Source organism: Mus caroli, chromosome 12 (assembly GCF_900094665.2).
Source record: "Mus caroli chromosome 12, CAROLI_EIJ_v1.1, whole genome shotgun sequence".
In the NCBI taxonomy this organism is placed as follows: Eukaryota; Metazoa; Chordata; class Mammalia; order Rodentia; family Muridae; genus Mus; species Mus caroli.
The window spans coordinates 61,487,569-61,505,784 of record NC_034581.1 but is presented as its reverse complement, the minus strand read 5'-3'; the positions used below and the strand labels follow the sequence as shown (position 1 = coordinate 61,505,784).

Sequence of the window (18,216 nt, the reverse complement as noted above, 5' to 3'; positions counted from 1 at the left end):
TTCTTCTTCTTCTTCTTCTTCTTCTTCTTCTTCTTCTTCTTCTTCTTCTTCTTCTTCTTCTTCTTCTTCTTCTTCTCCACATTGTCTCAAAAAACCTTCAAATTGAATGTTTCTCCCTTCTACTTCCTGTGAGTCTCTCTATCTGTCCTCGAGATTTCGTCTTACTCTCTATGGTTTGTTGTTGTTGTTGTTGTTGCTGTTTTCCTATGTTCACTTCCTATGCCCTGGTTGCTTGGTCAGCCTCCTAACCTTCAGTTGACTTGATTTATTCCTATCTACAAGAAACACAAAGCTCTTAGATTAAAGGTGTGAGATAATGCTCAGCCACACCACAATAAGAAACAGGTTTTCTTTTAGTATCTAACCCAATCTCGGGGCTCAAAGTGTGATCAATTATCCTGCAACTAACACATTATAGAAAGAAACCAATCGACTTGACAATAATTTGTGATGTTTGTAGGTTTCCATGGAGGCTGCTTGGGCAATGCCTAAGCAAGATGTGTAACCCATTCCTGGCACTGGAGATGTCTAGTTGGTTTATTATCTTCCCTATCACTTTATGGTTCCATTTTGATTCCTGAAAAATATGTCTACATATTCAAGAAGCTTCTACTGCTGTAAGTTTCCACACAGCTTTTCAAACAGCCTTTAGTGTTAGTTACCTCCCATTTTATTCTCTCCTTTAACCTTTTATCTCATTCCCCTCTCCTCTTAAACGTCCTACTCACATTTTAAAACACACATTTGACACAATATTAACTAATAATACCAACAATATGCTTCTACCTTCATTGATAGCATCAACAACCACCTTTCTAGGTCAGTTTCATAAAGTGGAAATTCATATTGACTTCTCCATTGCTTAAGAATACACTGCTTTTGAATTTATTTTTGTGTTTAGCCTGAATTACTCAGAATTTAGACAAATTGCATTTGCTTCCAAGGAAAAACTGGTGTTACTAGCTCACCTTGAGAAACAGAGTCACTGCTGGTGCTAAGAAAGGAAAAAAAAAAAGAGGTATCTTTTGAGTTTGCTGAAGGCTTTTTAAAAAAATATCAGGTGGACTTTAATTCAGTTGTTAGTGTGCCAGACACAATCACACAAAACTTCGTTGGTCTCAAAGGTTTTAGGGAATTTAGATAATGAACTTTTTGGACCATACAAGCATGAGATTAGAAAGGTACTTTGTTACAGAGTCAAAGGTTAAGAAAGAAAGCAAGGGCAGTGCCTGTGAAGCAGGAGTAGTTTATAATGCAGAGTGAAAGAATAGATTGAAATTATTTCAACCTGTTTTCTCCTATATTGAAATGTATATAAATATGCTTAAAACTTTTTTTTCATCTTAGGAAATAAAACAAAGAAAACAGTAATTCCATGTTTCTGAAACCTAGGCAGTTAAACGCAACATAGATATTTAAAAAATTCTGTGTTTGCAATTGTGTCACAATAATTCAGAAATCATTCCTCCCTCAACAAGACTTGGTTTTCATTTGTTGTTTGATCATCTGAACGGGGGTGCATGGGATGACAATTGAAAAGCAAATGAGCAAAAGCCACTTGCTGATTGTCCTAAGTGTGATATAACAATGAAGAAATTTAAAATGAAACATATAATTAATATGGAAGTGTGAAGGAACTCGAACATTTTACTGTGTTAATCAAAAGGCCAGTTCTGATCTCAGAGCCTTTAAGGCCAAAGTACCTCCAAGAACAGCTGTGTGTAACCTATCCAAGTGACTGAACACATGCAATACCACTGAAGGCAACTGGTGTATCACCATTTTATCATGAAATGAGCCACAGATTTTGAGAAATTTCTGTGTAAAGAGAAGATTGGTAAAGAGAAATATTTAACTTGCGAGCTACACAAGCTCTTCGTCTGAAGAAATAGCTTAAGGAAGAAAAATACTGAAACTTATAAAGTAGATAACTGGAGGTTTGGATGTAGGGTGCAGGGGGAAAAGTTAGCAGATGGAAGCAGTCATCTGAGAAAGGAATGCCACGACTCCAAGGGTATAAATCCACAGTAGAACAAAACATCTAATTCATTGAAAGAGTTTTAAGTAGAGTTACTCGATAATTTTCTTTTTCTCTTTGCTTTAACTCTTGCTCCCCCTTATCAAAAAAAACGGTTTATTAAGTATACTGCAAGGAAGCATGTAGGTGAGGGTCAGTGCATCCCTTCTTCCAGTCTCACTATTTATGCTGGGATTACGTGCAGCATAATCACCTCCATAAATATTAAGGAAATACATTTTTAAAAGAGTTCCAAAGGAATTATGCCATCCCAGGAATTTCTACCTCCAGAGCATTGTATAATTATTTCCAATTCTAATTTTTAAAAGAACAATATAGTAAGATATGCGTTTAACTTTGAACACAGTTTTATTTCTAGAAGTGAAGGGGCATTTTGACATTTGATGGAAATGTGAATTCAAAATACTAATTTTGAACATCAAAGGACCAACAAATGGTACCAATTCATGTCACCTATGTTATTCTTTTTTAAATAACTAGTGATAGCCATTAGGAAATGTCAAATGCCATTTACATGGTAGCCATAAGTGTGAACATATTCTTACATATGGCACTTATGAGACTATTTATTTATGAGAATTCTATATTTCTTTTTATTATCAAACTGAAATGGAAGGAATGACAAGAGAGGCTTATTCCAAGAAAAATAATGTGGGTCTACCGGATGTACCTCTTTTCCCTTTTAAGTAGCATCTACACCCAGTTGTTCTATTGAGTAGAAACATTCAAATGACCGTTCCAATTTAGCCACACTTTGATTAAATAGTTTGAATGACTACTGCAGTGATTAACTTTGAGTAAACCAACAAAATAAATGGAGCCTTGATAATTTACAATAAAACAGACCTTGGACTACCTTTCAGCATCTAGTTCTGCATTCAAATTATTAAGGTTGCTCTAGTCTGTCGGCCCTAGGAAGTGGTATAATTTGTTGTTGATGCACTGCTAATGAACTTCCACTCAGGTGGTCATTGGTTGGCAATTTGAGTCTTAAAAGGAAATAGAAAGATAATGACTGGCAGTGCTTAAAGAAAAAAAGGAAGAAACAAATTCTCCTGAATCTCAGCTATGCTCCCACAGCTCCGTCCTTTTGACTTTTAAGTCATAAATTCTATGACGTACAGTTTAAATTAAAATTATTTCTTCCTCAAGAAATTAAGATAGGCTTACCACAGTGATTCAACTCTTATACCTTTTCAACTACTATAATATCATTTCTTGTTAATGTTGCTTATATATTCTGACATCTCCATTTTAAAAGTATAAGCAAACTAAAAAATTAATGTTTTGTTAAAAACTATTGCTAATCATTGATTTAGGAAAGCATCATGCTTAAAAATCTATCTTAATTTTTTGAAGAAGAAGTAATTTAAGTTTATACTGTATGTTATAGAATGTATGCCTTAAGAATCAAAAAGGATGGAGCTGTTGAAAAATAGTTGATAATGAGAAAGACAATTTTTCTTCAAACAAGTCTTCTAGATAGATCTAAACTACATTTGATAACGTCAGTGTGTCATTTGATACTTGACATAAAAAGTCAAAATCTTTTCTTTGTGTTCCAGCTTTCATTTTTATCATAAATTTAATTTTCCCTACACTGTCATTCTTGTTGCTTAGTTTGTGATCCTTTTAATGGAAATTAGTCATCAGGAATACAATACATTTTCAAAATGCTTCCATGAGTCATAGTGTAGCTGACAATTTCCTCACTTGGTTTTCTGGGGCACGTGACTTAGAAAAATTTCCACAAAGAGTCAGAACTTTAATACGTACCATTAACCTCCAGGAATGTGGTAACAAGCATGTGAGCATATTCCAAGCTTTGAGCAGTTCCCCACAAATGTAAACTCTACTTAAAAGTCATATGTTTACCTTTGTTTTCTTAACACACCCATGATTAACACAACCATGATTTGAAGCAGAATTTCTAAGTGTTCATGGATGTCTCTTTTTCTTCATCTTCCATCTGTCATTGAAATTGTTTATCTGCTGAGCCCTTACAGATGTAAAGAGCACACTGGCCTGAAGTTATGTCTCCTTGAGTGAATGCAGTGTTAGACTGCTGATGTCTCATGATCGCGGTATACACTGATGATATACACACAACAGAAGTTCCACTGGAATTAGGGTTCCTCTGTTAGTTTTGTTCTCACCAATAGCCTTGTATTAGTAGATACTGATGATTTTAAATTGTTGGATCTTCACCTCTGTGTATTCCTCTGTCTCTTCTTCTCTCTCATTTCCCTGCATATCTCAAGAGTGCAAGGTAGTAAAATCAAAATGAAAACAGACACCTTCTGCTGAATTCAAACAATTATTATCTGCAAAGTAATTGCCTTGAAATGTTCATTTATATTATGTTTAATGAAAGTTGTTGAATACACACACACACACACACACACACACACACACACACACACACACATATATATATATATATATATATATATATATATATATATATATGAATCATGTGTGGATTTGGAGACAATATAAAAGAATGAGAATTGACTTTGCTTCTAAGATATTTATCATCCCCTAAAGTAATGGGTGTCTCATTATAAAGGAAGATATAAAATATGCTATTATTAATTCTATTTCATATTTTTGCTGATGTAATAATCTATTTTCAATTGCATATTCACTTGGCATCTGGTGGGGTTGGAAAATACCTCATTTCTCAAACAAATATTAAATTCTCTTTAGCAAATTATAGAAAAAACAGTCCCTTATTTATTTCATTACACTGTTGGTCATTTTCTATGTAAGTTTTTCATCCAGAATTCTATGGAGATCATAAGATGAGGTATATCTGGAAAGGATTTCACTACTTGAATAATGAATACAAAGTGTAATTTATTAATTTACATACTGAGTGTTTTGCTTTCATGTATGTCTGTGTAGCACATGCATGCTTGGTGCCCACAGAGGCCATAGAAGGCATCAGATCCCCTGGAACTGACATTGCAAATGATTTTGAGCTGCTATGTGGGAGCAGGGAATAAAACCTGGGACCTCTTGAAGAGAAGACAGTGTTCTTAACCATTGAACTACCTTTGCAACCTCATCTTTCCACTAACTCCCCAACTTGGTTTGGTAATTGGAGGCCACTCTGTCTCATTATCTGTTTGAAACAGATTCAAAGCAGAAGTCCAAAAGGTAATACCTGATAATTTCCATTTCCAAAGACATGCACTCTCAATTGATATTTTTATTATGTTATCTCCAGCAATTGTTTTGATTATTGTGCTAATATTTATTAGTTAGTTCATGGAACACTTTAATAAAATTTTGCTCTTAAATATTTCATTAATTTGTCTAGAGTTTTATACAATGCAATTTGAATTTATCACCCACCATCTTTAAACTCTTCACCAAATCAGTTGCCGTTCTTCCCCCTTCCCCCCTCCCACTTTCTCCTGACTCACTTGGCCTTGTTTTTTTGTTTTGTTTTGTTTTTTTGTTTTTTTGTTTTTTTAATCAAGAGCACTTTGTGCTTCCCAAGTATTCTTGAATTTGTTGAAAAGTAGTAGAGCTACCCAGGTCTACAGTCATAAATAAAGTCTGCCAAAAGTTGAAAATTTTCCAATAAATCCTAGGCTACATGTAGGACTTAGTGCTCTATTCTTATCTCCAAGCTGGGATTTGGCTTGGCTTGGACTTACATGGGTCTTATTCATGCTGTTACAACCACTGTGAGTTCCTATGTGCAGTTGTCCTGTTATGTACAGAAGTCATGGCTTCTTTGTAGTCTTCAACTGCCTATGACTCATAGACTCTATTTTTCTTCCACAATCATTCCTGAGGCTAGAAATAGCAGATGTGGAATATACGTTCCATTTAGAGCTGTGTGTCTTCAATCTAAAAGAAATATATTTTACAACTTTAAGCTGGTATCTTCAGTCAAGATACAATCTCACAGCCCCCTTCTGTGGAATCCACAATACAGGCACCTTTCAAGCTGATACTCTGATTCAGGTCTAAGGCAAAGAATCAATCTATCATGCATATTTTACAACATGTCCAAACTGGCTAGAATAGAGGTTAGTTTCACACCAAGCTTTTACATGAACTGTCAGATGAATGAAGAAACATTCAAGGTCCATTCATTACAACTGGTGATACTTTAAGCCAAGTATAATATTCACTTGGGATGGTGTTAGGGTATTATCAATATTCACCCAAAAAATTAAATTTGGGACATGGGATTTGTCCCCTCTTTTTCAAAAAATGCTTTAGTGTTCTAAGTATCTTCCATCTATTGTACACTGTTCAGCTCCTACCTTGGATTGATTTGAAAAGGGTGAAATCTTAACTGGAAGGAAGAAATGACATTCAATTAGCATTGTGTGAACTACTAAAAATTATTCACTGATAGAATACAGAATAAAATATCCATGGAAGGAGTTGCAGAGACAAAGTTTTGAGCTAAGACGAAAGAATGGACCACCCAGAGACTGCCCTACCTAGGGGTCCATCCCATAATCAGCCACCAAACACAGACACTATTTCATACTCCAGCAAGATTTTGCTGAAGGGACCCTGATATAGCTGTCTCCTGTGAGGCTTTGCAAGTGCCTGGCAAATATAGAAGTGGTTGTTCACAGTCAGCTATATGATGGAACACAGGGCCCCCAATATAGAAGCTTATGAAAGTACCCAAGAGCTGAAGAGGTAAACCTATAGGTGGAACAACAATATGATCTCACCAGTAACCACAGAGCTCATGTCTCTAGCTGCATATGTAGAGGAAGATGGCCTAGTAGGCCATCATTGGGAAGAGAGGCCCTTGGCCTTGCAAACTTTATATGCCCTAGTACAGGGGAATGTCAGGGCCAAAAAGTGGGAGTGGGTGGGTATGAGAGCAGGGTGGGGGGAGGGTATAGGGGACTTTTGGGATAGCATTTGAAATATAAATGAAGAAAATAGCTAATAAAAAATGTGTGAAAGTATGAAACTGAAGAAGAACAAAGACCAGAGTGTGGACACTTTGCCCCTTCTTAGAATAGGGAACAAAACACCCATGGAAGGAGTTACAGAGACAAAATTTGGAAGTGTGACGAAAAGATGGACCATCTAGTGATTGCCATATCCAGAGATCCATCCCATGATCAGTTTCCAAACGCTGACACCATTGCATACACTAGCAAGATTTTGCTGAAAGGATCCAGATATAGCTGTCTCTTATGAGACTATGCCAGGGCCTAGCAAACACAGAAGTGGATGCTCACAGTCAGCTATTGAATGGATCACAGGGCCCCCAATGGAGGAGCTAGAGAAACTATCCAAGGAACTAAAGGGAACTGCAACCCTATAGGTGGAACAACAATATTAACTAACCAGTACCCGGGAGCTCTTGTCTCTAGCTGCATATGTATCAAAAGATGGCCTAGTCGGCCATCACTGGAAAAAGAGGCTCATTGGACACGAAAACTTTATATGCCCCAGTACAGGGGAACGCCAGGGCCAAAAAAATAGGAATGGGTGGGTAGGGAAGTGGTGGGTGGGTGGGTATGGGGGACTTTTGGTATAGCATTGGAAATGTAAATGAGCTAAATACCTAATAAAAATGGAAAAAAAAATTTAAAAATGTGGGGAAAAAAAGAAAAATACTCACTGAAAAAAAAGAGAATGTTTAATTGTAAATGAAGGAACCTGCTTTGCAGCTTCTTTACTGTATTAAATGCTTTATATTTTCAAAGATCAAACATTATCACTAATAAGCTATTTCTTATAGTAGTTCTTTGAGGGAGCCTAAATCTTTCATCTCCTATTTTTATGAAAGACACATTTGACCCATACAAATTAGATAACCCATCGAAGACCTTATAGAATTGAACAGCTAGTTACACGTTACTATTTACCCATGGTATTTTTAACAGAACTGGTCTCTTAGATTTCTGAACAAATTGAGTGAGAAAAGTCTAATAAATTTGACTCTCCTGTTCGTATAGATGAACATGCCTCAGTAACACCCAATTATATTTTATTTTCATTAGACTATCTCTTCTGTGTTTATAGCCAGTTGTTTAGATGTAGGGAAAATATAAAAAAAATAAAACAATTGCTTTGGAGAACCATGATTCCAAGTCCTAAATCTGATATTCTTTGCCTAGAGTTGAACAAATAGACTGGTTTCCTTTTTTCCTTTTCGGATTTTGTATCTTTTGAAAGTTTAGTGTGATTGACTTAGGCCAACTCTTTTAATGATATTAGAATTAGGTCAAATATCTTTTGGCATTAAGTTCATTGTTTTTATAGTCAATTCATTAAGATACACTTTATCATATTGCCCTAAAATACTGCAATTATGTATGACATATTATCTTATTGATTGCAGCTATATAATCTTTAATCCTTTTACTTAGGATTTTACAAACTACTTTGCCATGACTGAAACATCCTGTAACATATAATGTGCATATTGATTTCACATGTTTTATCAGGGTAATTTTGAGTTTAGCAGTTTCAATCCAATTTGGATGATTAATGTGCAGGGCTTTGGGTGTCAATAATATTTAAATTTGTCTCCATACAAAGCACTGAATGGCAAAATAGTATTGTGTGCTAAGCGGACCTCAGTCACATGAACATCTAAGTGTTAGTTACATCAGTTTTTATCTGTCAATCAACAAACCACTTAGTAAAGAAAATTATTCTTAAGAGTATCAAAATGTATCCTCCTATAAGTAAAAAGTTATTTCATAAGTTTATACATAGAACTTATTTTTCACAACTATCACTGTAAATAGTAATTCTATTTAAATTTCTGTATTTACTTTAGACATGAGATAAATATATGTTTAGAAATGAAAATGATTTATGTGTTATCTAAAAATCAAAATATTCTTAATACTTTTAATGTTTTTAAAGGGGGGATGTTTCCTGCCCCCCTAAACTGTTTTGTACACTGGAACTATTATTATATTTGAATTGTATTTGCACACTATCTTGTACATAATACAGTATTCAGATGTTACTACTTTTTAAATTACATTTCCTTTCTGGAGATACTGGATTTATCTTTAGTGCTTCTGAGGATGTAACTAACACATTAATGTAGGTAGTAGAGTTCCTAATGGATCATCCTTTATCCTCCAATAGCATAAGTGTGTGATTCAGCATAAATAAAATTCATGGATTGCATTGCATGTTATTAAGAAAAATTTTAAGAAACAATAATATTAAATGTGCTAAAATAGTTTTCTTCTAATATATTATTATCATCAAGAGTACATTTTCTAAAACTAATTTGTGAAGTTCTTTTGTGTGGTTCAGATTTCCTGAAGCTTGTAAAATATTTCAAAAGTATATGTGTCTAGTTTCCCTAGATTTATATATCATATAAATTTAATGAACATACTTTGAGTAATTGTAAATTAATGTTAGCAATGACTACAAACATTTCCATAAGGCCTGGTTATTTTTATGCTCTTCATCTCAAGTGATTAGAACTGAATTGAGTTTCTAGTCTTTGCTTAGAATACTGTAAAAATGTACTGAGTACAAAGAGAGAAGCAAACATTGTTTTTCATGGTTACCTACTTCTCCCAAGTCACAATAAACAGAGCAAACAGACTACTTCAGACTAACAAGTATGAAGATGTAGATGAAACGTGACTTACAATTAAAAACGTGCTCATCTCTTATTCATTCTGCACACATGTGCAGAGCATCCCTGTGTCCCTCTGTCTTTCCAGCACTAACTGAGAGAATTTTTGGTAAGTTCAGAGATGTCATGCAAATGGTGTTGCATAGCCTCTTATGTCTGCAGATACACTACAGGTACTTGATTTCTGAAAGTATCTGTGTGATTGTAGCTTTGAAGTTGAAACTGCATGACCAACATATTCGGATACACCTCCACTGCATAAACTACATTTCCTATGTAGGTAGGGCAATAGTGAAGTGAAGGGAAATGCAGAGAATAGTGTAAAACAAAAATGCATGCTCACCTGGGAAGCAGCGATAATGGAAAAAAAACTTCTTCCCTGCTGTGTCTACACATTCAATCCAAGTTCAGGTTCTTGTGAAGCCATACCCTTTTCCAATCACCTTCAGTCAGCCTTCAGCAGATTTAGCTTATCACTCAGCACTGAACCTAGACCCGGAATGTTTTGTTATGAGAACAGCACATAAACATAGCAGGTACTCTAAGCCATCTGCAAGAGGTTCTTTTGGTCTTCTGCAAGAAAGAGCCAGCATAGTTTTAGTTGGGACTATCTATATATCGTATGTTGCAGGATATTTGATCACACTATGAACCCTGAGATTGCTACTGGAAAAACAAAACAAAACAAAACCTGCCTCTAGTTGTGGTATGGCTCAGCACTATCACATTTCTTTAATTTAACAGCTCTCTTTTTATTTAAAACGAGATTGATTAAAGCCAACCACAGGTCAAGAGGCAGAGCAAACAACCAGCTGACAGGAAGGGAACATCAGAAAAAAAAATAGAGAGTGAGAGAAAGTCAGGAGGACATATGGATGCACAGGTAATAGAAAGGAGGAACATTTGGTTGGAATGGTTTGAAAGACAGTGTGGAGGAGAACTGGCTTTTCTTCTTCTGGGACTCAGTTGAAGAGGAAGGTCGGCTCAGTGTTTTCTCTGCCTCTTTAAGCTCGCTAGCTTTCACCCCAGCATCTGGCTCTTGATTCTTCATTTAGTAAAATCAAACATTTGAGATTTTGTTTTTAAAACAACAGCTGTGGGATGAAGAAAAAGCAAAAGTTAGGAGAATGTTTTACAGACATAATTTTTTCCAATTCACATTTCGCATATAGAAATGCTTCATAAAAATGCATTGACTCAATTCTTCCTAAACTACCGTTATTCATTGTATGTAGATATAATGTTAGAAAAACTTCTCTTATTGTGATCATTGTACAGCATGTGAGTTGCTTGGGAAATTATGAAATACTGAAACCATAATATTGGGAAGGTTTTAGGTTCGATGATTCATATTATTTCTTTAAACTTTAGTACCCCATGACTTTATGTAAACTGTTTCCATGGTTAATTTAAATTCTATGATGATAATATTTAATTATAATGTGGCATAGTTAAATTCAATTGACATTGTTAGCTATTGTCAATGTGATACACTTGGGAAGGCAGAACTTCAGCTGAACTACTACTTGCATTGGATTGACTTGTAGGCATGTCTATGGAACATTTTTAAAATGCTGCTTGATATAGGCGGGCCCAGCCCCTGTGGCTGATGTCATCCCTGGGCATGTGGGCTTCGAATGCACAAGGAGAGCTGCCCAGCAAGCCAGAAAGACCAAGCTAGTAAGCAACTGTGTTTTCCATGGCCAATGCTTCAGTTTCTGCTTTCAGGTTCCTGCTTTCCTCAATAATGGACTGTAATTGTAAGATGAAATAAAACATCCCTTCCCCAAGTCGCTTTTGGTCAGTCTTTCACATCAACAACAAAAACATAGTGAAAGTAACAATTGTGAGTAGAATTAAAGTATGATTTTTCTATCACTGCCAATCATTACCAAATGAATATAAAAAATCAATGTGCAGAATGTTTAAATGAGTTTCTGTTTAGATTTATTTTTTTTTCTGGGGGACGTATTAAGACTTATAGTGCACATGATTTAAAAGAAACATATGCTCATTCTCTTTTGCTTTGCTTTGATATTTCAGTCCAGAGACGACTACCTAAAGTGACCAAACCTTCACAATTATCAAAATAACACTAACTCCTTGTGAAATTTTTATGTTTTAGCATTAAAAAAAGGACGATTTTGGATCACTCCTGATCCTTATCACAAAGATGACAACATCCAGATTGGGCGTGAGGTGAAAATATCTTGCCAAGTAGAAGCTGTTCCCTCTGAGGAGTTAACATTCAGTTGGTTTAAAAATGGTCGTCCATTAAGAAGTTCTGAACGGATGGTTATCACACAGACTGACCCTGATGTGTCCCCCGGAACGACAAATTTGGATATCATTGATTTAAAATTCACAGACTTTGGGACTTACACATGCGTGGCCTCTCTGAAGGGAGGAGGAATATCTGATATCAGTATTGATGTTAACATTTCCAGCAGTACAGGTAAGAGGCTTGCTCCTGGTACAAAATCCCTTTAAATGAGTTTGAGTTTGATGTAATTAATGAAGCTAAGAAATCATTAATTTTTTTGAAATTTGCTAAATCTAAAAAGTTTACTATTCTGAATACCTAAAGAGATATCTGATTTGAGGCATTTGTTGTTTTCATTTTATTTAGATTTATATATGAGTTTTTTTAAAACATTGTGTACATAAAATCAATAGCAGTGACAAAGCTATGATTTAAGGTAAACTTATGCCATTTTTTTTTCATTAACCACAGCCCTTGTAGAGCTAGAAATTATATTCATAAAGTTAAACCAGTGACTAAGGCTGAAATATTTTTAAGTTTAAAATTCAACAAAACTATTTAGGTCTAAGACATAAACCTTGAGAAATGATTTAAGAGTACTTAAATTAAAAAAGCAATGTAAGAAATGTTTCTATTACTAAGAGATAGCTTTTGTTAAAGTTGTTGTTGGATGTGACATCTAAGAAAATACCACAGTACTACATCCTCATAATGCAAAGAGCTAAATGCAAAAATATATAAGAGCAGAATTATTTTGAAATTAAAAAAAAAACATGTGTTACCATTTCTCTTGTGTATCTTGTGTAAAGCATATCTAGATGAGGGAAAGCCCAGTGTTTTGATGAGAGAATATGGTAGGTTAACTCTCAGGATGTTTACTGACTCAGTATACTTTGGCAATATGTTACCAGATCCTCATATTGTGCTGGGTGAGTATCATAAATTAAACTCATACAATTCAGTTACAGCAGAAAAGCTCCATGCTTGCAGGTGCTTAACAACTTGCTTTTCCTCCCAGTCAGGCATCATTTTGACTCCACCCTTCTTCATTCACATGTGACTTTGTGCCTTCTTATGGTTCTCAGTTGCAGCTCACATTGAAAAGATTTTATAAATAAGTATATATGAAAGGCTGGCAAAATGAGCTTACTTTCTGCTGTTCATTGTTGTAAAGTATATTCAGTGTTTCTCTGGTATATGATCAATGTAAAAGGAAGTTCAAGTGTTGAAAGTATTTGGACATGGTTACTATCCTAGGTTATGCAAAGCCTCTACCTGGTCTCTAAATATTTGAACTTGCATGATCAAATACGTTTATTTATGATGCTGATGGAAAACTGTTGATAAGCATTTATTCACTCAACAGATATGCATGCACTCCCCATATTAGAAGGGGAGGCAACCTTGTGCTGAATAACATCATGTAAGATTTCTCTTTAAAAGTAAGAAAAAACTCCAAGGACATTTTCTTTATTTCTATTGGATAATTTTCCAGAATTTTCTACCCATACACATTACCCAAAATTGTTTGTTTGCTTTTCTTATTTTCTTCACTCGCTTTTTGTTTCAAAACTAGCCAGCACACACACACACACACACACACACACACACACACACACACACACACACACACATTGCTTTTATTTAACAGATTCATTTGAAGGGAACATGGCTTATTGGCTGTTCAACTTTGACCGAATAGGTCACAGAACAAAAGAAGAAACTTTGTAAAACTGTTACTAGAATGTGTTCTGATAGTCACTTAAATATGGTACTTACACTGGCTGAAACTGGGAATTATGAATGACAAAATAGAATTGTCCAAATCTTCAGAGATTATAAAAGGAAATTTTAAGGTATTCAATGACAGAGTTTGTTCAAGAAGAGTCTGGTAGACATTAGAAGAGTCATAATAAAGTATCTTAAATATTTGTTTGGTTTCTAAAAAGCAACTGTAGAAATAAAAAGTTTTCTAAGATTTTAGAATCCTTCCCCATGCCATCTCCTTCCAGTCATATCACACAGAACTGATATTCCCCAAGGGGAAACTGTGAAAACTGAGTTTTGTCTGTGCTGTTCAATGTAGTTTCGGCACTAGGGAAAATTCATGTCACATACTCAGAACTCAATAAATAGTTGTTTGACAAAGCTATGATCTAATTTGAGAACCAGACACTCTACATAGGTTGTCTTTTCTTATTCTACTTCTGTTGGCCCCCTTGTGTTCTTTCTCAATTTTCTACTGACAAGACAAAAAGTTCTTCAGTACGCATATATGTAATTTGGTTTAATGTTTCAGGCTCAGATAAGGTAGGAGAAGATGGTTGTTGAAGTTAGTCTAATAAAACTAAAAATGTAGGTCTCATAAAAGACTATTAAGGTATTCAAGTGGCAAAAATCAAAGGATTTGGTCCAGGTTAAGACTAATGAGGTTGAGAACACAAGCACCTTGTTCTTCAGTCTGAACATATAGGCAACTGTAACTTGAAAGAAGTACTTAAACTAATAGGTATGTCTCTCTTCATACTAAATCTGGCTTATATTTTGCAAGTTGCCTACAGTGCAATGGCGCACCAAAGTAGTCTCTACAGGACTTATGACTGAGAATTTGGGATTCTATTTATGGCATTATAATTATTATCTCTACCTGATAGAAGTCTACACTCAAAATGGCACTTCAGTGAGAAAACAGAGATGTTACAAGCCAGAGTTTGACTAAGGAGGTTTCATAAGCTATACCATATAAGAAATTCTCAGGCTATGGCAATACTATAAAAGCTCTGAGAAATTTAGAAGAGTTGGTTGAGTGAGTGAATCTAAGAAAATGGAACAATTGTTAAAACAGTACACTTTTAAAAGGAGACCTGTGGCTCCAGGATAGAAAGCCAGTACCACAAAAATGACAAATGTCTTTTCAGTTTTGGGTTTTCCTAATTACCATTTCAGGGAATTTAGCACTGGCCAAGTGGTTTTATTATACTTAAACACTTTTATGGTATTATATTATATCAAATTATGATGTTAAATTTATACAAGTATAGGGTGATATTCTTTAATTCTTTTAAATTTTCTGAGTCTGGTGTTACACAGAAATCTTACATTGATTCTCAATTGTTCCTCTGTTTTAAAAGATATGTACATGTCACTTACTGAGATGAGGCTTTGTTTCCATGAGACATTTCTACATAGGACAGAAATCTTACTTAGATCACAGACCCACAGTCAGCATATCTATTAGATGACACTGAGGAGTGAAATGGAAAGTGTTTCTGAAGGTAATTTGTCATTTGCAGAATTATTAGTGATTTTAAAAGACAATGATTTAAGAAAATGGCAAGCTATGTTTAGGAAAACATTGGAAAGCTATGACTATTTGAGAATTTATCCATACCTTTATGGAATAATAAAAAATACAATGTGAATTATATAAATATATGCATTATTTTCTAATTAGTTAAATATTAACACACACACATAAAGTTCTGTAAGCTTAGAAATTGTACTTGTAACCATTTTTGGTCTCTCAATATATATTTACATTAATTTCCATTTCCTTTACCAAACTCTTTACACACTGTGCGCTGTATCTTATGGACATGGTGCAAGTAGACATTGCTCTTAGGTGATTCAAGGCAGAGTCCTCAGGAACCTGGGATAGTCTGTAGTGTACAGACACCTTACCTGAACTTCAATCACACTAGCAAGATCTGAGTGCTTCTGCAATATAGTTACAGTCAGTCTCATGGAGAGCTGGGATTAATCTTGAACCTCAAAGGAAGCAAGAGAAGCAAATAGAGACTGGGGAAATGGTAAAGCATCTGCTTACATTATATTTTAGTTATAGCATTGATATTAATCTGAGAAAATCACATCAGTTTATTCTGGTCTTACTATTTCATTGCTAGAACTATATGTTAGGCTAGACTTCAGGCAATGTAAAGTACTTTCTATGCATTGCTATAAATGTCTCAGTTACAAATTTAATTGTATCAAAGTCTAAATGTCACCATTCAGTTTTGTCAAATATAGATTCTTAATGTGCCTCCTCAAGAAAATTCGTGCAAATTTAAGCCTACATTATCAGCAGCTAAAATCAAATTTTAGAATATCATCATAGGCTATTCCTTTTTACAAGCATAATTGGTAGAGTAAAATTTGGTTTTGGTGGTTTCTTTTCTCTCCTTCTCTTTCTTTCTTTTTCTTTCTTTCTTTCTTTCTTTCTTTCTTTCTTTCTTTCTTTCTTTCTTTCCTTCTTTCTTTCTTTCTTTCTTTCTTTCTTTCTTTCCTCTCTACTGCTTCTTGCCCTCACTTCGTAGTGAAGTCTCGGTGCTCATCAGTTTGCATGTATTCCTTCACAGAACTCAAGAAAACATGTTTGTTTATAGTAAAACTCAGAACTATGTGCATCCAGCCTTGACAATGAAAGCAAGACCTGGTGAGACATCTGGTGGGTAAATAGAGCAGAAGACTCAGCATGGAAATGTAGGGTTGTGTTTCTCTCTTCTTAGCATACAACGGGATATTATATAACAGAGAGAGGAACAAGATTTTGTGGGATCAAGCAAGATAGAGACATCTAGCAAGCACAGTGATGACCACCTGGAAGTGACTTGGCAACTTTAGGTTTCTGAGAGCTGTCTAGTTACTGTAACTGTGGAAGCCAGGAAGTGTCTGCAAGGCTGTGCATGCCATGTTCATTAACATGGGACAGTGGTGCACAAGGAGAGACAATCATTAATAAATACAAGAGCTAAGGAAAGACTGATTAAGTCTATTTAATTGGATCTACTTCTTTGCTCTTCTCCATTTCAAAAGGAAAGTAAGAGTCTACAGTGAGGGAAGAACTGTTTTAGCTAAGAAATTTGAACGATTATATCAACATGAAATGATGCTTAGGTTAGAAGAAAACACTATGCAGTTGAGATTTATGAAGTAATACCCAAGACACTAGACAGAAAAAGATTCCCTTATTGGTCCCCCAAACATAAAAAATGTGAACGTTGAATTAAGAACAGAGCCAAGGGTTGGTGAAGAGCTCAAGAGTCGTTCTCAGTTCTCAAGCTTTGCATATGGTTCAGCTATAACTACTCTACTTTATTATAATATATATTCTACCTACAGTAACAGCTAAGCTACGTAAATGAATGAATGGGTATAGCTGTTCTCAAATTTTATTTGCCAAAAGAGTAAACAAGGATATGTGCCCTGTGGGCATAGAGTGTTGACCTGTGAGCTATAATTTTGAAACCTTATTCATTAAAATAAAATAACTAAAAAGACAGAGTATATGAACCTCCTAGAAAATTAAATTGAACTAGTATGAAACTGCTATTTACCTATAAAATCACTGTCGCAGTCTTTATAAAGATTGATGCAAAGTCTCAGACCTCTTTTGTATTGTATTCAAGTGCACATTTTACAAAATGCCTTGCTCAGGTGACTGCTATCTTGCTGGAGTGGTCAAAATGGTGAAACTATACTACAAATATCCTTTGTATTATTTTGCTATTGCTCAACTCCTCAAGTCTCATCCATAAGATACTATTGTTTTCCTGCTGCTGATGTTATGCTGTTCATAATTATTCCATCTCTTTCTTTATGTTAGTATATAGAATAGAGAGATGTAATATATATTACACATATATAATGAGTATATATGTATAAACTATATATACATATATACACAGAGAGAAAGAGAGAGAGAAAGAAAGAAAGAAGAAAGAGAGAAAGAAAGAAAGAAAGAAAGAGAGAGAGAGAGAGAGAGGCTTAAAAGTTGTAATGCAAAAAATATATATATACAGCATTAGTAAAAGTGAAATAAAAAGTTGGAGTCTACTGGTTAGAAGGCCACTTCTTTATAGGGTGGCTGACTAGAAATGTCCACAGTGATGTCAGGCAAGATTGTTTTCATGCAAATTAAACACAGTCTTTAAGTCAGGAAGACTGACTCCTGTTTATAAACAGGTAGTGTTACCAGAGTTAGAGGTCAGCCCCTGAGCCCCAGCAAACAAGGTTCAGCCAGCCAACCATAATAAGCCAGTGAAAAAGGGCAAATTGAGAGTGAAAATCAAAAGGGACGCTTATTCAATATGGCCATACTGAGAAGGACAAAGACATTCAGTGAAGCATGGACATGGGGAGAGCCAAGTAAATGCATGCATGATGAAGCAGCCTACCATAGTGCCTCAGCTCCCAGGCAGGGGAGGGGGGCGCTGTGAGATCTACTGACAAGTTAGAAAGGTTTGTTAGGGAGGCTCCTCTGGCTCTCCAGAGGAGGCTCCAGCTATTTCCTTTCTCAGT

At 35.1% G+C, this 18,216-nt stretch overlaps 1 protein-coding gene across 2 annotated transcripts in view; it reads left to right on the top strand.

Annotated features, from left to right (window-relative positions):
- Positions 1-18,216, top strand: part of Mdga2 (MAM domain containing glycosylphosphatidylinositol anchor 2) — a 749,855-nt gene that overhangs the window by 563,090 nt on the left and 168,549 nt on the right. For both annotated transcript variants that reach the window (XM_021179085.2, XM_021179084.2), the window contains exon 7: positions 11,779-12,108. In XM_021179085.2, the coding sequence (XP_021034744.1) occupies positions 11,779-12,108 (330 nt within the window). The remainder of the gene's footprint in view (positions 1-11,778; positions 12,109-18,216) is intronic.